This window comes from Megascapheus bottae, chromosome 11 (genome assembly GCF_031878675.1).
Source record: "Megascapheus bottae isolate mThoBot1 chromosome 11, mThoBot2.hap1, whole genome shotgun sequence".
Lineage (NCBI taxonomy): Eukaryota > Metazoa > Chordata > Mammalia > Rodentia > Geomyidae > Megascapheus > Megascapheus bottae.
The window spans coordinates 62,943,856-62,966,054 of NC_143519.1; the positions used below are offsets into that span (position 1 = coordinate 62,943,856).

A 22,199-nucleotide genomic window follows, 5' to 3' on the forward strand; every position below is an offset into this window, starting at 1 on the left:
GGAACTCAGGTTTCATGCTTGCTAGGCAAGCACTCTACCACTAGACCATGCTCCCAGCCCTTCTACATCTTTTTGATCCATTCATCTACTGAGGGACATCTAAGTTGATTCTATATCTTAGCTATGGTGAATAATACTACAATGAACATGGTTGTGCTGGTAGGTTCAGTATGGCCTTGTTTCTGGACATTTGGGGTAAATGCCCAGGAGTGGGATTCCTGTGTCATAGAGGAGCTCTTTGAGAACCATCACTATGCTTTCTACAGTGGTTGAACAAGTTTACATTGCCACCAACAGTGTAGTAGCCATAACTTCTGGCCACATTCCCACCAGTATCTGTTGTTACTAGATTTCTTGTCAGTCATGGGGCTTGCACTCTGGTCCTGGGTGCTGTCCCTGAGTTCTTCAGCTCAAGGCTAGTGCTCTATCACTTGAGCCACAGTACCACTTCTGGTTTTCTGGTGGTTAATTTAAGATAAGAATCTCATGGACTTTTCATGCCCTGGCTGGCTCTGAGATCCTCAGATCTCAGCCTCCTGAGTAGCAAAATCAGACAAGACCCACAAGTTCTCGGCAACTTGCTGTAATATTTCTAAACATGAATTAATCATGCATTAATCATGTCCACTTTTCCCTTCCTTTTGGCCCTCTTCCAGTTCCTAAGAGTCCCCATTTATTTCAGGGTATTTTTTTTCTTAATTTCTCTATATGAAAGAAAACATGTACTATATTAACATAATTCTGTAATGGAAATATTTCACTTTTATTTAGTGACCTGTAGAGGGTGCTCTATCATTAGAAATAGTCTGAACTGGCTTTAGGTAATTATAGGAATTCACTTGAGCCAAAGTGGCACAGATGTTAGTTTTTATTTGGTGTACATTTTTTGAAAAAAGTTAATTGTCCAGTTAGATGGTAGAAGAGTATACACTTACTATTAGCAAATTGAGAATTAGAGTACTCTTTTCCTTGTCTCTTTAGTTCTTAACTAGAATGGTAGTATATATTTTAGGTAAATCTGATTCAGAAGAAGATTTTTTGTTTTTGTTTTTGGTTGGTCTTGGGACTTGAACTCTGGGCCTGGGTGCTGTCCCTGATTTCTTCAGCTCAAAGCTTCTGCATTACCCTTGGGCCTGGGTATTGTCCCTGAGCTCTTCAGTTCAAGGCTACCGCCCTACCTCGTGAGCCACTGCCCCACTTCCCATTTTCTAGTAATTAATTGGAGATAAGAATCTCAGGGTTGTTAGTGCCCATGCTGGCTTTGAACCATGATCCTCAGATCTCAGCCTCCTGAGTAAGTAGGATTATAGGCATGAGCCGCTGTGCCCAGCTCAGAAGAAGAATATCTTAAGAAGAAAGGTAGTTGCACCAAAGTGGAATTTTAAAGCCTGGATGCATATTAGAAGTTGTTTGGAGTAAGATGGGAGCCTTGCCTTTTAGGTTGATTAATTATATTTCAGAGAGGGGTTCCATAAATTCCAAATTTTAACTTCCTTGAATTCTTCTAGTTTAATGATGATTTTAGAAAACTTGAGGTAAAATTATTTGATCTTTTACCCTTTTCCTTTTTGTTGTACTTTATTGTTGGTATAATATGTAGAGGGGTTACAGTTACATTCATCAGGTAGTAGGTGCATTTTTTCTGTGTATGTGGTACCAAGGAATTGAACTCGGGTCCTTGTGCATGCTAGGCAAGCACTCTACCACATATCCTTTTTCTTTTCTTTCTTTCTTTCTTTTTTTTTTTTTTTTGCCAGTCCTGGGCTTGAGCTCAGGGCCTGAGCACTGTCCTTGGACTTTCTCAAGGCTAGAGCTCTACCACTTGAGCCTCAGCACTATTTCCGGCTTTTTTCTATGTATGTGGGACTGAGGAATCGAACCCTGGTCTTCATGCATGCTAGGCAAGCACTTTAACCACTAGGCCAAACTCCCGGCCCCCCTTTTCTTTTCTTTTCTTTTTTCTTTTCTTTTCTTTTCTTTCTTTCTTTTTTTTTGTGGTGGTGGTAATGGACATTGAACTCGAATCCTCCCACCTTGCTAGACAGGCACTCTTCTCCTACAGCCACACTTTTAACATGTTTTCACGTATGTACGTACGTGTGTGTGTGTGTGTGTGTGTGTGTGTGTGTGTGTGTGTGTGTGAGTGTGTGTGATCAGCTTGAACTCTGGGCCTGGGCACTGTCCCTGACCTCTTCAGGCCAAGGCTGTCACTCTGTTCTTTGAGCCAAAGCGCCACTTTTGAGTTTTCTGGTGGTTCATTGGAGGTAACAGTCCCACAGACTTTCAGGCCTGGGCTGGCTTGGAACCTTGATCCTCAGATCTCAAGCTCCTGAGTAGCTAGGATTGTGGGTGTGAGCCACTGGTACCTGGATCTCTCCTTCCCTCCCCCCCAGTCCTGGGGTCTGAACTTAGCCTGGGCATTGTCCTTGGACACATTTTTTTGTTCATGGCTAGTGCTCTGCCACTTGAGCCATAGCACCACTTCTGGCTTTGTCTGTGTATGTGGTATCCAGGAATGGAATCCAGGGCTTTTTGCATGCTAGGTGAGCACTCTACCAGTAGGCTGCACTCCTGCCCCATTTGTTTTTGATATAGGGTCTCATTTTGTGCCTGAAACTTCCTTCTTATGTTTCCTTATGTCTCTAAGCAGGTCTTAGCCACTGGTTGAGATGGAGTCTCACAAACTTTCTTTTTGTTGGGGCTGACCTATCATGGAGATATCCAGATCTCAGTTTTCTAAGTAGCGCGGATTACAGACTTTGAGCTACCATACTCAGCTTGATCTCATTATCTTTGAGAATCTTTTTTTTTTTTTTTGCCAGTCCTGGGCTTGAGCTCAGGGCCTGTGCACTGTCCTTGGACTTTCTCAAGGCTAGAGCTCTACCACTTGAGTATCAGCACCACTTCCGGCTTTTTTGTATGTATGTGGTACCAAGGAATTGAACCAGGGTCTTTGTGCATGCTGGGCAAGCACTTTAACCACTAGGCCAAACTCCCTGCCCATGATCTCATTATCTTAACAGATTGTTTTTAGAAATTGCTGTTTAGTAACTTGGTTTCAGCTACCCCAGTACTGACATTTAAGTCACATTACAGTGAGTGGGATATTTTGGAGTAAAGGCCATACAAACTTACATATCTTTTTTAAAAATACAAAAAAAATTCTAGATAAATACTTTTTAAAAATGGGGTCAATTTTAGTGAATTCTATTGCAGACCTTGCTAGAAATTTCTTGTCTTCTTGAAACTATATTTTAAGTATGTGTTATGAAGTTCTATACTATTCTTATTAAAAATTTGTTCCCCAAACAACCTCTGACAAAAAGTTAAAGCATTTTTTTCTTCTTGTGAATAAAAAAGTTGTGGTTTAAGCTTTATCATTAAAAATGCTTTTTGTTTTTAACTCTTAAGGCACCACCTTCCATGGTCAATAATGAGCAGCGCCAGCACGCAGAGCACATATTCTTATCATTTAGGAAATCAAAATCACCATTTGCTGTTTGCAAGCATATTTTAGGTAAGTATACACTTTATAAAAGTATTTTGGCATAATAAGATCTTTATATTCTTTTTAATATAAGCAGATTTTTGCAGTTAATAATATTCTAGCAGTAATTATTCTACTCTAGTGGCTTTAACGTATTCTATAAAAACAAAGAAAACTTTTTAAAACATGTTTTTCCCCTTAATATATTTTCCATATATTATTCAGTAACTTGTTTTGCTATTGACTATATCATGAAGGCTGTTAATAATGATGCAGCAAAACAATTTTTTTCGTTTTCAAATGTCATAACATTTATTGTAGTACATAATATCTCTTATAATTTAGTTTGAAAATAAAGACTGTTTTGGAAGGTTTTATAATTTCTTTAATTGTATTTTCATAGATGTTTTAAATTTTTAAAAAATGACTTTGTGCTAAGCATCGTTAGGGAATATTAGTCACTTTTGGGTAAGTCATTAGTATATATTGTGAAATAAAAGATTGGTTTCTGCTTTTGTCAAATATGTGTTATGAGACCTTATATGTATGAAATGATCTTTTCTAAAATAGTCAAAAATACCTCTGTCTAAGGATGGCATTTTCTGGGCTAGGATGTAGTTCAGAGGCAAAATGTTGCCTAGTAAGGCCTAGGTTTAATCCCCAGAACCACAAAAGAAAAAAAAAAAATACAGTTAAAAAATAAAAAATGCGGGCTGGGAGTTTTGCCTAGTGGTAGCGTGCTTGCCTAGCATGCATGAAGACCCGGGTTCAATTCCTCGGTACCACATCCATAGAAAAAAGCCGGAAATGGTGCTGAGGCTCAAGTGGTAGAGCTCTAGCCTTGAGAAAGTCCAAGGACAGTGCTCAGGTCCTGAGCTCAAGCCCAGAACTGGCAAAAAAAACCCCAGAAAAACAAAACAAAAAAAAAACCATTTAAAAAAAATAAAATAAAAGATGACTTTTTTTTTTTCACTGTGCCTGAGCTCTTTAGCGCAAGGATAGCGCTCTTACCACTTGAACCACAGTGCCACTTCAGGTTTTCTGGTGGTTAATGGAGATAAGAGTCTCATAGATTTTAGTGGCCAGGCTGTCTTTGAACCTCGATCCTAGATGTCAGCCTCCTGAGTAGCTAGGATTACAGGTATGAGCCAAAGATGACATTTTCTGAATTATATATAGTATTACCATCTATTTGCCTGTTAGATGTTTTTTTTTTAATACTTGTGAACGAAGATTTCATTTATTACTGTTTCATAACTTGTTTTCCTTTGTTGGAAGTTTTTTTTTGGTTCTAATGCTGGGGTTTGAACTCAGGGCCTAGGTATCTCCTTGAGCTTTTTTCTTTTGGCGGTCAAGGGGCTCAGACTCAGCATCTGAATGCTGTCCCTGGCTTTTTGCTCAAGGTTGGTGCTCTACTACTTTGAACCACAGCGCCACTTTTAGCCTTTTCTGAGTAGGTTATTGGAGATGAGTCTCAGGGTACTTTCCTGTTCAGGCTGGCTTTCAACTTCAATCCTCAGATTTCCTGAATAGCTAGGAGGTGTGAACCACCAGGACCTGGCTATTCCTGAGCTTCTTTTGCTCAAGACTAGTACTCTGCCACTTGAGCCACAGCTCTACGTAGCTCTTTTGGGTTAGTTAACTGGAGATAATAGTCATGAATTTTCTTGCCCATGGTGCTTTGAACTTGAACCAAGATCCTCAGATTTCAGTCTCCTGAGTAGCTAAGATTACAGGCATGAGCCACCAGTGCTTGGGGGAACCATCTTTTTATCTTATTTTAATTAATTATTATTATTGTTATTTATTTTTATCTTTTTGCTGGTCGTGGGGCTCAAGAGCTCTGGGCCTGGGTTCTGTCCCTGAGCTCTTCAGCTCAAGGTTAGTACTCTACCACTTGAGCCACAGCACTCTTTCCAGTTTTCCAGTGGTTAATTGGAGAGAAGAGTCTCATGGACTTCTGTGCCTGGGCTGGCTTTGAACTGTGATCCTCAGAACTCAGCCTCCTCAGTAGTTAGGATTACAGGTGTGAGCTACCAGCACCTGGCCTTAATTAATTTTATTTGCCTATCTTTGGGCTTGAACTCAGGGCTTGATGCTGTCCCTCAGCCTGTGCTCAAGGCTAGTACTTTACCACTTGAGCCACAGTGCCACTTTCTAGCCTTTTCTGAGTAGTTTATTGGAGACACGAGGCTCATGGACTTTTCTCCTTGAGCTGTCTTTGAACTATGGTCCTCAAATCTTACCCTCCTGAGTAGCTAGGATTAGAGGTATGCCCTGCCAGTACCCAGCAGAACCATTTTATTTATTTATTTATTTATTTAGCCAGTCCTGGGGCTTGAACTCAGGGGCTGGGCACTGTCCTTGGACTTTTTCAAGGCTAGCGCTCTGCCACTTGAGCCACAGCACCATTTTGGGCTTTTTTTGTGTATTTGGTACTGAGGAATCAAACCAAGGGCTTCCATCATGCTAGGCAGGCACTCTACCATTAGGCCACGCTCCTGGCCCGCATAAAACCATCTTTTGATATAATGGTTATTAAGGCTTTGTAAGGCCCTTTGACCACATATAGATAGTTGAGTATTAGGAACTAAACAGCTGATCTTTTATTCTGGTATTTTTAGTAGCGTTTAGGTTTTTATTCTTATGTTTTCTTTCAATCTGGCTTTCAGATTGAAGTAAACTATGAGGATGGTTATGTGTTAAACTTGATTACCTGTCAGGGCTCATAAATCACAGCTATTAGACTGTAATGGAAAGAGTACTGGTATTGGAAATAGGAGACCTGGCTTGCCAGTGGTACCTGTTGTATATTGTTAGGTTGAGGAAGACGATCTCTCTAGGCCTTTAAAAAAAAAAATCTGGGAGGTAGAAGTAATGCCTTGGTGAATGTGGCTATCTTGAGTTGTTTTAAGGTACAGTGTAATACCACATGTAAAAAGCTCAGGGCCACATTCCTTCATTTAAGAAAGCTTTTGAAAAATAGGACCAGCTTAAAAAATGCTGTATTTTCTGTTAGCAAGAGTTGACAACAGTGGTAAAAGTGTATTAGGAGTTAGGACATGACTATTAAATCAGTAGTTTTAATAATTACCCTTTTAATTCAAAAGGGTCCCATTACTTGTGAATGGTCAGGGTTTTTTTTGTTGTTGTTGTTTATTTTATTTTTTTATACTTGGATGGATTTCTGTTGGTAAGAGCATTTGGTCTTATGCTTGTGTAGAAGATTTAATTCAGTGTTACATTAAAAAGCAAACTTAAAAATGAGCATAAAGAATTTATAGGAATACTGCTTCATCCTTACTGCTTTGAAATTGTTCAGCATTAATAGTTTATTATGGACCCAAATAAATTGAGTTGGGTTTTTATGACATGCCTTGTTTACATTGACTAGGATTCCATCAGTGTTTCATCTGACTTTATGTTGCAATGCAGTTGTCATTCTAGACTGGTTGGAAATAGCTGATATAAATTATAAGTTATTTTATTAGAGCATATTTGTTTATATCACCATTTCTTGTTAGAGTATGTATATTTTATGAAGTACTATTGTTTTCCCCTACAAGCTTGTTTTGGATTGCTTTTGTTTTCCTGATAAAATTGTCTAAAGAGTAGTATTGCTAGTTGCAGCTGTGCTTTCAAAATCAGTTGGGGCTTGAGATATTAACTGTTTAAAAGATGGAGTGCATGTATGACAAGCATAATCATTAATGTACTGCAAAGCCCTGTGTTACATTAATGTTTACATCTGAACTTCACCAAAAATCTTTTTTTTTTAACTCCTTACTCAGTTGCCACCGCACAGAAGGGCAAATTCCTCTAAGAAGACTTCTCATTCAAGTGGCAGTCAATCACAGTTCAGAATTTTCACATTCTTATTTAGGGATTATATGTCATTTTTATAGAATGTCTGGGAAATATTTTCTGATACAAGGGGAGACTTTCTCTTCAATGCTTCCCTTTCTGGCTGCTTAAAACTCTTCCTTCTCACTTTGGCTTCAATTTTATGTTTTTTATTTTTCTTTTTTGTTTTCATTCTAGTTTTATTTCCTTTGCTCTTTACTTTGTGTGTATGTGTGTCTGCTTGTGAGTGCATGTTGCATGCTTGTTTTTTTTTTTTGTCCGAAGAGAGAGCCTAATTTACCTCAAAAATTTTAGTGAGTTGAGAATTTTGTAATTTTTAGGGTTAAAGTTTTCTTCAAAGAAACCTGAGTTATATTCTTGTTAAGTAGCCAAGAACTGTGAGTGATCAGCTTACATCTTCTGGAGCTAGCTCAGTAACATTCTTTTGCCCTCTCAGGAGAAATTGGTTTTATTATTCCTGTCTCTGAAGTAGCCAACACAAAATGAACTAGATCAGCAAGGAGTCAAGACTAGTGAACTTTTACATCTCTGTTTTTGGGCAAGTGTTTCTTTCATATTGCTTTCAGTTTTATCTTCTCATCAGAGCTGTTAATTTTGCAGCTTATAATTCCTATGCTGTGAACACAAGTGATCATAGTAGCTGAATATCTGATCAGAATGTAGTGCTCTTCATCTCATTTATTTACCTCATTCCAGAGTTTGTTCACATGGTTCTATCTGGTTTCAGGTGACTGACAAAATAAGAAACAAATTATATATTTATATTACAGTATAATAAAGTGAAAGTATTATGCAAAAGTAGCATCTTGGCAGAGTCCCGGTTATTGGCTAGGTAAGAAATCCTAGGTGAATTGTGAGTGCTTCACAAAAACCTTGTAGGCTTCAGCATCTTTATTACAGAGCAAAAATTAAGCTCATTACGTGAGTAGGAAGTTCTAATCCTATATGGTAGGCTTATAGAATTTTCTCTTATGCTTTTATATCATATAGAAATACATGATATGAAGGCTAATAATAGTTTTATAAGAAAATGTAATATTAGTATAGGAAAATTCCTTCTTGTTAATTTAGAATTGGTCTTTCCTTTTCTTAGATTCTCCTTATTCTTTAAAAAAAAGCTTTTTGTATTTTTGGAGATCTTTATTTAATGCCTTGTCAGGTGAAATTTAATGCCTTGTCTTGAAAACTCTGAGCCTCTATAATTCCTACCAAAGAGCTGATAAAGGCTAAGATAAAAGTACAAGTTGTTTAAAATAAGCACATCCAGTGCTCTTGACCTCAGCAGGTGCTTACTGTAGGTCTTGTCTTCAGTGCCATATGTATTTAAGAGTGGATTATTATTTCTAGCCATGTAACCTTGATTTTGTTCTCAGTCTTTGGGGCATCAGTTTCTTTGACTGTAAAATGGAGGAATTGAATTAGATGACCTATAGAGTTCTGTTCCTAAAATTCTAAGTCTTTCTGGTTTTGCCTCTGTCAAAATCCATACTTAAAAGATTTCAGATTTGGAACAGAAAAAGAAGACAGAATCATCATTTTCTTTTAGAAGAGAGTAAGAGATTACTTGAATTACCTTTATGAAATACTGTATTTCTTCTTAAGTGATCTAACTAGATGCAGCTTCTTTCAGGTTTAAATCATCTTTGAAGAAAAAAAAATTTAAACTTGGAATTTTGAATATATCTTTGGTATTAGGGCCATGTTTTTAGAAGCTATGGTTTTTCAAATTCATTATTGTATCTTAGGGTATGTAGGTTTTTGTGAATTCTCAATTAGAATTCATGTGAAGGTAGCATGAAAAAAAAATCAAGACTTAAAAACAATGTTACTCTTGCTAGCTTTGCTGTGTTCAAACCTTTTATAATAATCTAACGTGATAGAAATTTGTGTAGGGTATACTTTTTGTTCCAGGCTTTTATAGCTAATCAAGTTAAAATCATTTGCAGGATTTGTAATGACCTAAATTGAACAGGAGAGAAAATGGTATATTCGACTTGTATCTTCAGGCTCTTCTGATAAGTTCTTGAAGGGGCTGTTCTGTGCTTAGAATTAATTTCTCCTGACTTTCAGGCACTTGTGTCTAGTTATCTTGGCAAATAATGTGCAGTCTAATCATAGATTTTTTTAAAGGATTTCGCAGGATGGTTGCTTTTTAGAGCTCAGAAAATATCTACTTTTTCTTGACTTCATTTTGACTCTCTCCCTTTTGATAATGCTGTTTAGAAACTGACTGTAGTAATATTCGTTAATAGAAGAAAAATGGAAAATTAACAAAATATTCTTAGGTGTGTTAATTTTCTATCCTCTCCATTCAATTTTTAGTTTAGACACAATAACTTGCTAGTTAAGGCTGGGTCCTTTTAAGTAGCTTTGGGATTTTACTCAGTTTGATCAGTACTGCAATCAGAAAATTCACACGAACTTCTCACCTTGTGTAAACGTGGCTCATTTTGTTTAGCATTTTGAGAAAAACATCCCACCTCCACATGATATTTTTCATTTCTGAACTTGCTATTGGAGATGGGTCATCCTGTTGGAGAGATAATTTATAAAATATTTTTTAACAGCATGGCTCATCACAAATAGTAGTGTTCAAAGGCTAGTTTAATAAGATATTTTTTCACGTATAAAGTTCTATTTTTGCACAGGTGAGAATCATTTAGGATATTTTCTGATTGCTTTATATTTTTATTTTTATTTTTTTTAAAGCTGTGTTATTTTTTAGTTCTTCATGCTTTGGAAGTAACAGTTGAAGAGAGGTGAGGAAAGTTTGTGAAAATTGTGATCGGTGATTAGCTGCCACCTGCCTGAGGTGTCTTCTGAGAGGAACTAACCTCTTTGTGGTGCTAGAGCAAGGTCACTGGATTATAAAAAGAACAGGTAACCATCTTATTCCTTGTCTGAAAAGTTCTGTTTTAAAATTTATAAATGCAAAATGTTCAAGGTAATATGAACAACTGCTTAAAAAAGCTTTTAATTTTCTTCTCAGAAACTAGTAAAGTGGACTATGTCCTTTTTCAAGCTGCCACAGCCATTATGGAAGCAGTTGTCCGAGAGTGGATTCTCTTGGAAAAAGGTAGCATCGAGTCACTGCGAACATTCCTTTTAACCTATGTCTTACAGAGGCCTAAGTAAGTACATGAAGATGATACTACTATAATATTTTTCTGAACTTACACATCTGTCCTTTAAGACTAAGAACAATCTTTTTAACTAGTTTGTATTTGTGGTGTAGTTATTGTGGGGCTTATATTTCAAAGACTCTTGTATGATTGACACTTGTTTTCACACTTAGTGACTTAATGAAAACAATACATTCTACTTAAGCTTATCATTGTAGGTTTTGTTTCTTTGAAAAGAAGCAAAACATTAGGTTTTTCTAATGGTTATAAATAAAAGTTGATCTTAGTATCAAATCTGTTTGATAGCTGGGTGCCAGTGGCTCACATAATCCTAGCTACACAGGAGGCTAAAATCAGAAGGTCTCAGTTTGAAGCCAACTTGGGCATCAAAGTCTTTATGAGAATCTTAACGCCAATTAACTACTCAAAAACTGAAAGTGGGGTGTGATATAGCACTAGCCTTGAGCTAGTGCTCAAAAGAGCAGAGTTCAGGAACAGCATTCAGGCTCTGAGTTCAAGCCCCACAACTGACAAAAAGCCTCCAAAGTCTGTTTAATATATATTTGGTCTTCTTAGGGGTTTGGTAAGGAAGCTAATTTCTGTGATATGTTTTAAGCTTATTATAAGACAGATATGTGAGTACCTCAAGATTGAGGAAAAGGGCAGGATACCAATGGATAATCCTTGTAATCCTAGCTATTCAGGAAGTGAGATCTGAGGATTGTGGTTAGAGTTTTACCAATTAGCCACCAACAACCCAGAAGTAGAGCTGTGGCTCTTGTGGCAGAGTGCTAGCGTAGCCTTGAGCAAAAGAGCTCAGGGATAGTGCGCAAGCTCTGAGTTCAAGTCCCAGGACTAGCACACACACACAAACCATTGGGCTGGAAGTTGTGACCTAGTGATAGAGTGCTTACCTGGCATGCACAAAGACCTGGGTTCAATTCTTTGATACCACATGTCCAGAAAAGGCTGGTAGTGGTACTGTGGCACAAGTGGTATAGAGCTAGCCTCGAGAAAGCTCAAGGACTGGCAAAATAAAAATAAACCATTAACAAACCAAATGTTATACTTCATATACATAGAAGTGTGGTGGACTTAATCTGTAAGAAAAAGCAAATTCTTTAAGCATCCTTTCAAAAGGAGTTTAGGCTGTGTGGATGAGTTGAATTTTCTTTCTGTAATGTTCAAACATATTTACAAGGCACTATATATTTATTGCTTATGTGATAGGAAAACAACTATTATACAGATTTGGGGGAGAAACTGATTTAGTTTTTCTTAAAATCTCCAAACAGAGAATAGACAATATATATGTTTGCTCTTTGTACAATTAGTGCTATAGATTTGCATCTCCAGATTGAGTTAAAAAGTTTGTTATGTACTCATTCAGGAATGTTCTATTCTGAAATGGCCATTAATGTATGAGAAACATATGTTAGACTAAATCTGGGTAGCTCAGTGGTAAAGTGCTTCCTTGTTATACGCAGGCTCTGCCTGGGTTTGAACCCAAGTACCTCCAAAGACAAAAATAGCACTAATTTAGGGCATTACGGGCTTTTTTTGGGTGGGGGCACAGGATGTTGTAGGGCTTGAACTCTGGGCCTGTGTGCTATCCCTGATCAAGTTCAAGGCTAGTGCTCTACTGCTTTGAGCTACAGCACCATTTCTGGTGTTCTGGTGGCTAATTGTAGATAAGAGTCTTGCCCGCCTAGGCTGGCTTTGAACCAAGATCCTCAGATCTCAGCCATCTGAGTAGCTAGGATTATAGGGGTGAGCCACCAGAGCCAGGCTTGTCATTTGTTTTTATCAGCAGTCACTGAATACACTGTTCCAAAAATAATAATTACTGATACAACTCCAGGACTTAGTGTAATGCTACCTGCTTTATATATAGAAACATACAGGAGAGACAAAAAGTTAATTTATGTTTCAGCATTACCAATTTTGTAGATAAGAATTTATAGATGAGGTAGTATATGAGGAAATTATAGTTTTATTTTTTGAGTTTTGTAGAATGAGGGTGACTTCTTATTTTAAGCTTTTTTTCTTTCATGCTGGATTGGTTGATTTTTTTTGTGGGGGGGGAATTCATTTACTAATAAGGCTTTAAAAAAATATCCTAGTTACTCAGGAAGCTGAGATCTTAGGATCACGGTTCAAAGCCAGTCTGGTACTAAAGAATGTGAGACTTTTATCTCATTAACCAACAGAAAATCCGAAGTGGCGATGTGGCTCAAGAGGTAAGGCGGTATCCTTGAGCTGATCTATCTGTCTATCTATCTGTCATAAAGGTAGTGTTACCTGGCTTTTTGTTGTCTCTAACCATATTTGTTAGACTTGACAGGACTGTTTTCTTTCAACAACTCTGTATAAAAAGTAAGTAGAATCCTGACAGTGGTGTCAATTTTTTGTTGTAGTGTTAATTATTTTTTGCATACATTGTAACTTGTACACTTGAAATTTATTACATAGCCAGCTATAGATGTGGTCCCTATTAGGTAGAAATTTACTAAAAACAATATTCATTTAAAAAAAATATTCATTTAATTTGTTTTTGTACCCTAGTAAGATATTTTGAAATCACTTGGGTTATACATATGCACTATTGAGCAGAGCTTGAGAGAAACTCTTTTTGTTTGTATAGGATTTCTCAAGGCTTGGGCTTTCTATGTATGTGGTGCCAAGGAATTGAACCCAGGTCTTTGTATGCTAAACTCCTAGCCTGCTATAGGATATTTTGACGAGCAGTTTATGTGACCTTAAGGAGCCAATGTAAAATTTCTCCAATGGTCTGAATTTTGACTTGTTAACAGGTCCAGGGACTCATGAGGCAGCAAGTTCTAGAAATTCAGGACTCAGTGTCACAGGAGAAATTCTGGTCCCCTGGATAGTTTCCTTCCTATAGCTGCTTGTTTTTCACAACATTTCCTTTTCTCCGATAACCGGGATTCATGTGATCCTACAGAGCTGGACAAGCTTGTGTGTGTGTGACAGATTTTTGTAGCACTTACATATTATGTCTTGTATTACCTGAAATAATTCCATTCTTAAATTAGTTTGATAAGTTCAGAAACTATTTTATAGTTGGTTCAGAGGTAAATATTGAAATAATTTATAAATCTTTACCAAACTATCTTCTTTCTTCCCTTCCCCCTTTCCCCTCTTTCTTTCTTTTTTTTTTTGCCAGTCCTGGGCTTGAGCTCAGAGCCTGAGCAGTATCCTTGGACTTTGTCAAGGCTTGAGCTCTACCACTCGAGTCTCAGCACCACTTCTGGCTTTTTTCTATGTATGTGGTACAGAGGAATTGAACCTGGGTCTTTGTGCATCTGAGCAAGCACTCTACCACTAGGCCAAACTTCCGGCCCCGCCCCCTTGATTTCTTTAAAAAAAAAAAATAGAGCATTCATCAAATAGTACAATAAAGAATAAGGATTAGGGCTAAAAGTGTGCCTCAAATGGTAAGGTTGCCTGCCAAGCAGGTATGAGGTCCTGAGTTCAAAACCCCAATACTATTCCCCCTTCAGGCGTGCCCCCCCCCCGAAAAAAAAAAGAGAAAACAATAGTACAAAACTGGGTGTCAGTGGCTTACATAATTTTAGCTGTTTAGGAGGCTAAGATCTGAGGATTATAATTTGCAGCCCACCTGGTGAGACTTTGTTCAAGTAAACAAAACCAAAAAAATGAAAGCAGAGCTCTGACTGAAGTGGTATAAGCACTGGCCTTGAGCCAAAAAAATTTAGTGTTAACATTCAAGCCCTGAGTTCAAGCCCCAAGACCAGCACTAAGAAGTACGATAAAGATATTGTATCCCTAGTAGAGGTTTACGTTGCATATTTAAATCATTTGGTTATGTACCACAATCATTGTGGTACTTCATTCTTACATAACTGGTGAATTTGGGTTATCTAATACATTTCTAACTCCCTATTCTGATTTTGCCAGTTATTTGCATTATTTATTTATTTATTTATTTATTGCTAGTCCTGGTCTTAGAGGGCCTGAGCATTGTCCTTGGGTTTTCTCAAAGCTAGAGCTCTACCACTTGAGCCACAGCACCACTTTTGGCTTTTTTCTATGTATATGATGTATATGGTACCGAGGAATCAAACTTGGGTCTTCCTGCATGCTAGGCAAGTACTCTACCACTAGGCCAAACTCCCGGCCCTGCATAATTAATTTTTTAAAAAATATTGCAGCTTTCTTTTTTTTTTTTTTTTTTTTGCCAGTCCTGGGCTTGAGCTCAGGGCCTGAGCACTGTCCTTGGACTTTCTCAAGGCTAGAGCTCTACCACTTGAGCCTCAGCACCACTCCCGGCTTTTTGCTATGTATGTGGTACCGAGGAATCGAACCTGGGTCTTCGTGCATGCTAGGCAAGCACTTTAACCACTAGGCCACACTCCCGGCCAGTTTTTTTTTTTTTTTTTTTTTTTTTTAGGGGGTTCTTTTTTTTTTTTTTTTTAATCTGTCCTGGGACTTGAACCTCAGAGTTTAGTTAGGTTCTGTCCCTGAGCTTTTGCACTCAAGGCTAGCACTGTACCACTTTGAGCCACAGCACCAGTTCTGGTTTTCTGGCAGATAAGACACTCATGGACTTTTCTACTTAGTCTGGCTTTGAACCACAATTCTCAGATCTCAACTTCCTAAGTACAGCTGTGAGCCAGTTGTGACTGACAGCTTTATTTCCCTGCATTCAGATCTATTAAGGTTGACTTTACAAATTTAGATAAATAATAGATTATTTTAAAAAATTTATTATTATTATTATTATTTTTACCCATCCTGGGCTTTAGCTTAGGGTCTGAGCCCTGTCCTTGGGCTTTTTCAAGGCTAGAGCTCTACCACTTGAGCCTCAGCACCACTTCCAGCTTTTATCTGAATGTGGTACCAAGGAATTGAACCTGGGTGTTCATGCATGCTAGGCAAGCACTAGGCCAAACTCCCGACCCAGATTATTATTTTTTAACCCAGGATTTAACTACAGATTATTCATTTTATTTAGGTGTCATATATTTTATATATATACATACATATATATAGTCATATATATATAGTGTGTGTGTGTGTGTGTGTGTGTGTGTGTTATGACAGTCCTGGAGTTTGAACTCAGGGCTAGGCCCTGTTACTGAGCTTCTCAAAGTGAGTGCTTTACCACTTGAGCCACAGCACCACTTCTGGGATTTTCTGAGTATGTGATATCAAGGAATTGAACCCATACTAGGCAAGCACTCTACTACTAGGCCACACTCCTGGCCCCTTGTCATGTTTTTGTTTTTGTTTTTTTTGTCATGGGGCTTGAACTAGAGACCTTGGTGCTGTCCCTGAGTTCTTGTTCAAGGGTTACTCTACCCTTTGAGCTACAGAACTACCTGTTTGTGGTTAATTGAAGATAAGAGTCTGAATGTTCTTTCCTGCTCTAACTGGCTTTGAACTTTGATGCTGAACTCTTAGCCTCCTGAGTAACTAGTATTTTAGGTGTGAGCCACCAGCTCCTGGCTCCTTGCACAGTTTTTTTAAATCTAGGATTCTTCTTCTTTTCATTCTTTCTTTCTTTTTTTATTATTTTTTTTGTCTTCATGGATGGGTCAATGAATGAATGAATGAATGGATAGATTTATTTTTAGTCCTGAGTATTGAGTGTACCAAACACAAATGAACTTATAATTTGCAGCTCTGAGAAAGCATTATTCATTGTTGTATATACTAAGGTGACATTTTTATCTTTTAATGTTCTACAATGTGTATTAGATTCAAATAAAATTTTAGTGAACATCCTTACAGAAAGAATACTATGGTATCATTATACCACATATAGTACTATTTATATAGTATACACATATATAGCATATTATTTATAGTATTATATAGTATAGACTAGCATAGTTATGTACTTTGGACAGAATTTTTTCTGTTCCAGTTCTAGTATGCAGTGAGACACACAGTAGGGTTTTTTTTTTTTGCAAGTCCTGTGCCTTGAACTCAGGGCCTGAGCATTGTCCTTGAGCATTCCTCAAGGCTAGTGCTCTACCACTTGAGCCACAGCACCACGTCTGGCTTTTTCTGTGTATGCAGTACCAAGGAATTGAACCCAGGTCTTCATGCATGCTAGGCCACCACTCTACCACTAGGCCACACTCTCAGCCCCCATACAGTAGTTTTTTTAGAAAGGCATGTAGCATTATCATCAAGGAACTTGCATTCCACGCCTGCTAATCGACTCTATGACCTTTTTAAGTTACTTGACTAATCTTTAGCATTAATGTTCTAATTGCTAAATGGAGTGAACAGTAAATACTATGTACTTTTAACTCAAGTTGTTATGAAACTTAATGTGTTAATTTTTGTGAAGTTTGTTTATAGAAAGTTTTGAATATCATAAGAATTAGATAAATGTTTCTAATTTTTTCCAACAAAGATTTGAAGCTAGCTTTACATCTTTGCTAGTAATTATCAGGCTTGTATACATTTTTTTCTAGTAGTAATCAGTGTATGACAATACTTTATTGCTCCAGAATTATACAATTTTCTTTTGCCGGTCCTGGGGCTCAGACCCAGGGCCAGGGCACTGTCACTGGACGCTTTTTACTCAAGGGTGGTGCTCTTTTACTTCAGCCACAGCTCTGCTTCTAGCAGGGTTCTACAGAACCCTGGGGCTTCGTGTATGCTGGACGAGCATTCTACCACTAAGCCACACTTCTGGCTCCATACAGTTTTGTTTTTGTTTGATATTCTTGTATATTTTATTTTATTTTTGTTGGTCATGGGGCTAGAACTCTGGGCCTGAGCTCTTCATTCAACTCAAGGCTCTTCATTCAACTCAAGGCTGCCTTCCTATCTCAGATTCTAGTGGTTAACTGGAGATAAGTTGTGTTCTATCGTGCCTGGGCTGGCTTTGAACCATGATCCTCAGAGCTCAGCTGCCTGAGTAGCTAACATTACAGGCATGAGCCATCGCGTCTAGCTTCTTGTACCTTTTAATCATTTATTTGCTTAATGTGTGAAAGTGAATCTTAAAGTCTGTCTTGAAGGGATTTTTTTACTTCAGTCTTGACATAGGGAGACATTTGTTCATTTGGATATATACCTAGTAAATGCTTGCAATGAGGTCGGCAATGTGGGTGTGTGGTGTGTTTTTTTTTTTTTTTTTTTTTTTGCCAGTCCTGGGCTTGAGCTCAGGGCCTGAGCCCTGACCTTAGTTAGACTTTCTCAAGGCTAAAGCTCTACCACTTAAGCCTCAGCACCACTTCCAGCTTTTTTCTATGCATGTGGTACCAAGGAATCAAACCCGGGTTTTCATGCATGCTAGGCAAGCACTCTACCACTAGGCCAAACTCTCGGCCCCCAGCAATGTGTTTTTTAATTAATGAATTAATTTATTTTAATTTTTTTGCCAGTCCTGGGCTTGAGCTCAGGACCTGAGCACTGTCCTTGGACTTTATCAAGGCCAGAGCTCTACCACTGGACCCTCAGCACCACTTCTGGCTTTTTTTCCATGTATTTGGTACTGAGGAATCGAACCTAGGGTCTTCGTGCATGCTAGGCAAGCACTCTACCACGAGGCCAAACTCCTGGCCCAGGCATTGTGTTTTATAAACACTAACATGTTTAGATTGGGCAGTCATTCTGCAGGATAAAGTTAAGCTGTACCAACAGATGATGTGTCACTTTATGGGAGCCCGTAGTAACTAGTTTTCAAATCCCTTAGTAAAGTTACTAAACTTTCTGAGGAAGTGTCAGTTCTAACAGAAGGTATAGAAGTTCACAAAATTAGAAGTGATAGACTATGGAGCTGGGAACTAAAAATGTTGACGTGTTTTGTTTTGTTCTTATATGGAAGGAATGAGGTCAGAGAACAGAGCTGTCGTATGATCATGTTTTTGAGTCTTCTCTGTGTGTGTGTGTGTGTGTGTGTGTGTGTGTGTGTGTGTGTGTGTGTGTGTGTTGATCCTGGGGTTTTGAACTCAGAGCCTGGTGCTCTCCTTGAGCTTTTGTGTTCAAGGCTGGTGCTCTACAACTTGAGCCACAGCTCTGCTTCTGGCTTTCATGATTAATTGGACATACGGGACTCATAGACTTGCTTGCCCAGGCTGGCTTCAAACCATGATCCTTAGACCTCAGTCTCCTGAGATTCTACTAGCAGATTCTGTTATCTAGAATTATAGACATGAGCCACTGTCCTCAGCTTAAATGCTTAATTTGATACCTGGCATGAGAGGATATGGGAGAAGCTAGAAAGATACTGTGGCTTTTTTTTTGTTGGTTAATTAGATATGAGAGTCTCAGATTTTTCTCCCTGGGCTGGCTTTGAACCATGATCCTCTGATCTTAGCCTCTTGATTAGCTAAAATTACAAGCATGAGCCACTGATATCCACCTCTCAGCTGGAATCTAATAAGGCACTTTCTGCTCTTATGAATGATGGACTTTGTAGAATGCCTTTGTCTTAGGATGGACTCTTACACATGAGGTCATGGATAAAATAGGTGCTTTATTTTTGTTTGTTTGTTTTTGTTTTGCTTGTTTGTCTTTGGGTGAATTTGGGGTTTAAAGTCAAGGCATTGTGTTTTTTAGAAGTTATGCCACATTAGCTATGCCTCCAGCCTGGCGATTTTACTGGTCATTTTGGATATGTAGTCTAATTAACTTTTCTATGCAAGTCATCCTCAAATTACCATCCTCCAGTCTCACCCTTATAGGATTACAGATATGAGGGATAGAACATTGGGGGAGGGGAGGGAAAAACTGGAGTTTGAACTTAGAGCCTCCGACTTACTAGGCAAACACAATTTAGTGATTTTTCTCCACAAAAATTCAACAGGGAAGTGACTTAAAGTTTATTAAACCCTGACTGAGGTGTTTAGTATATACTGGACACAATCTTAGGAATATTTTATCTGTATAATGCTACTGTTAATATTATCTCCATTTTAAAGATGAGAAAACCTCTTCCCAGCACTGTCTCATTCTGAAATACATAGCTATGACATAATGGAGCCTAGATTCAAGCCATGGCTTCTGCTTTAGTGTCTGTGCATAGTCAGTTCTTCTTTCAGATGTAGGTGATGATAGTAGCAGCTGCAGGCATAGGGGAAATGTGTGAATATTTTTACACTAGATATAGGTAAATGTTTTTACAATTATTTTTTTATGTCTTACAGCCTCCAAAAGTATGTTCGGGAACAGATTCTATTAGCAGTAGCAGTAATTGTAAAACGAGGATCATTAGATAAATCAATTGACTGCAAAAGCATTTTTCATGAAGTCAGCCAATTGATAAGTAGTGGTAATCCCACTGTGGTAAGTATGCTAATGTTTTATATTTATAAAATATTAAAAAGTTTTAGTTTGTTTTATACAAATAGCATTATAGCAACAGTATATATTTACAGTAAAGGAAAAGTGTACAAGTAAGTTGAGCAAGTTTTATTTATATAGATTTTCTCCTAAAATGTGTATATAATATAGAATGATTATTTTTGCCTTCTCATATTATTTGTTCCTTTTGCTGAGTATTCATAATCATGGGTAATCATTTGTTAAATGCAAGTTAATATACCATAATATATATATATATATATATATTTTTTTTTTTTTTTGCTAGTCCTAGATTGGGCTTAGGGCTTGAGCATTGTCCTTGATTTTCTCAGGGCTAGAGCTCTACCACTTGAGCCACAACACCACTTCCAGCTTTTTTCTATGTATGTGGTACCGAGGAATTAAACCTGGGTCTTTGTGCATGGTAGGCATGCACTCTACCAGTAGGCCAAACTCCCAGTCCTATATCATAATATTCTTAACCAATTTTCTTTTAAGGTAGGGTTGGGGGTGGTGGTCTTGGGGCTTGAACTCTGGGCCTAGGCACTGTCCCTGAGCTCTTCAGCTCAAAGCCACTGCCTTCCTCTGGGCCTGGGCGTTGTTCCTGAGCTCTTCAGCTCAAGACTACTATCCTGCTCCTTGAGCCACAGTACCATATCTGGTTTTCTAGTGATTACTACTGATCACAAAAATGCTTGAATTAAATATAAAATGATATGTGACATAATACAACCCACTATTGCTATATGAATAGGCCAAAGTCTACCATGAGTGACTTCTAGATGGTCAGGTTAAGTTTTTGTTTTTGGTTTTTGTTTTTGAACTCAGGGCCTGGACACTGTCCTTGGATACTGTTTGCTCAAGGCTAGAGCTCTACCACTTGAGCCACAGTGCTACTTCTGGCTTTTTCTGTGTGTGTGGTACCGAGGAATTGAACCTTAGGGCTTTGTGCATTCTAGAGGAGCACTCTACCACTAGCCTATGCTCCCAGCCCATGCTCAGGTTAATTTTTTGTATGTCAGTATTCTTTTTTTGTTGTTGTTGGTCTTGGGGCCTGAACTCTGGGCCTGGACACTGCCCCTGAGCTCTTCAGCTCAAGACTAGCACTCTACCACTTGAGCTACCACTTGAGCCACAGTGCTACTTTTGTTTTTCTGGTGGTTAATTGGAGATAAGAATCTCATGGACTTTTTGTGCCCAGGCTGACTTTGAACCTTGATCCTCAGATCACAGCTTCCTGTGTAGCTAAAATTATAGGCTTGAATCAATGGGACCTGGCTAAGGTCCCAGTGAAGGTCATTGTTCTTGACTGAATCACTGTAGGGACATAGTTGTTCAACTTTGCTTCATTCTACCAATCTTCTAGAGAACTGGATTCTTTTTTTAGAAAATGTCTACACTCTTAAGTCTTTAGAGGCAGGAGAAGTAGGAGTTGGCGTTAATGATTATACATGATTTTTGTACTATTGACTTATTTGCAGAGTAATACTGAACTCATATAGAATTGTTTATACCTCACCATTCTGATTTTAGGTGTTACATCATTAAATATTTTGGGTGGCTATTTTTACTTTATAGTATCTTTTAAGAAATGCCCATATGGGGTCAGGAGCATGGCGTAGTGGTAGAATGCTTGCCTAGCATGCATGAAGCCCTGGGTTTGATTCCTTGGTACCACATACACAGAAGAAGCCAGAAGTGGTGCTGTGGCTCAAGTGGTAGAGTATGAGTCTTGGGAAAACCCAAGGACAGGATCCAGGCCCTGGGTTTAAGCCCCAGGACTAATAAAAAATAAATAAATAAAAGAAATGTGCATGTGATTGCTGGGTGCTGGTGGCTCACACCTGTAATGTTAGCTAGTTAGGTGATAGAGATCTGGGAATTATGATTTGATGCCAGTTAACTAGCAAAAAGGCAGAAATGGAGATGTGGCTCAAATGATAGTGCATTAGCCTTGAGCACAAAAGCTTAGAAAAAACATCCAGCCTCTGAAGAATGGCATAAATAAAAAAATGTATAAGTGAGTCTATACATCTTATAATTGTTAATGAACTCTTTGTCTTTAGTTGTTCTTCGATATGACTTGCTTCTTTATTTGTTCATTATGGTGCTGGGGATCAGACCTGTGGGTGGAACTTGGACTCTGGGCCTGTGCATTGTCCCTGAGCTCTTCAACTCTAGAGACTACCCCTTGAGCCTCAGTTCCACTTCCACTTTTCTAGTGGTTAGTTGGAGATAAGAGTCTCATGGTCTTTACTGCCTTGCGCTGGCTTTGAACTGAGATCCTCAGATATTAGTCTCCTCAGTAGTTAGGATTACACATATTACACATATTGTATGTAATTTCTTGGTTTTTATTTTGCCAGTCCCAGGGCTTAACGTTTGGACCTGGGTGCTCTCCTTGAGTTTTTTGT

The 22,199-nt window shown here is 38.2% G+C and overlaps 1 protein-coding gene across 3 annotated transcripts in view; it reads left to right on the top strand.

Moving 5' to 3' along the window:
- The window catches only part of Xpo4 (exportin 4), a 109,861-nt gene that overhangs the window by 19,488 nt on the left and 68,174 nt on the right, over nucleotides 1-22,199 (top strand). The window contains exons 1-4 of one of the 3 annotated variants that reach the window (XM_090342424.1): nucleotides 3,429-3,517; nucleotides 10,061-10,231; nucleotides 10,341-10,482; nucleotides 19,629-19,767. In XM_090342424.1, the coding sequence (XP_090198550.1) occupies nucleotides 10,388-10,482; nucleotides 19,629-19,767 (234 nt within the window). In that variant the 5' untranslated portion in view covers nucleotides 3,429-3,517; nucleotides 10,061-10,231; nucleotides 10,341-10,387. Of the gene's footprint in view, nucleotides 1-3,411; nucleotides 3,518-10,060; nucleotides 10,232-10,340; nucleotides 10,483-19,628; nucleotides 19,768-22,199 lie in introns of those variants that run through there. The other 2 variants (XM_090342425.1, XM_090342423.1) reach the window with 2 other exon arrangements.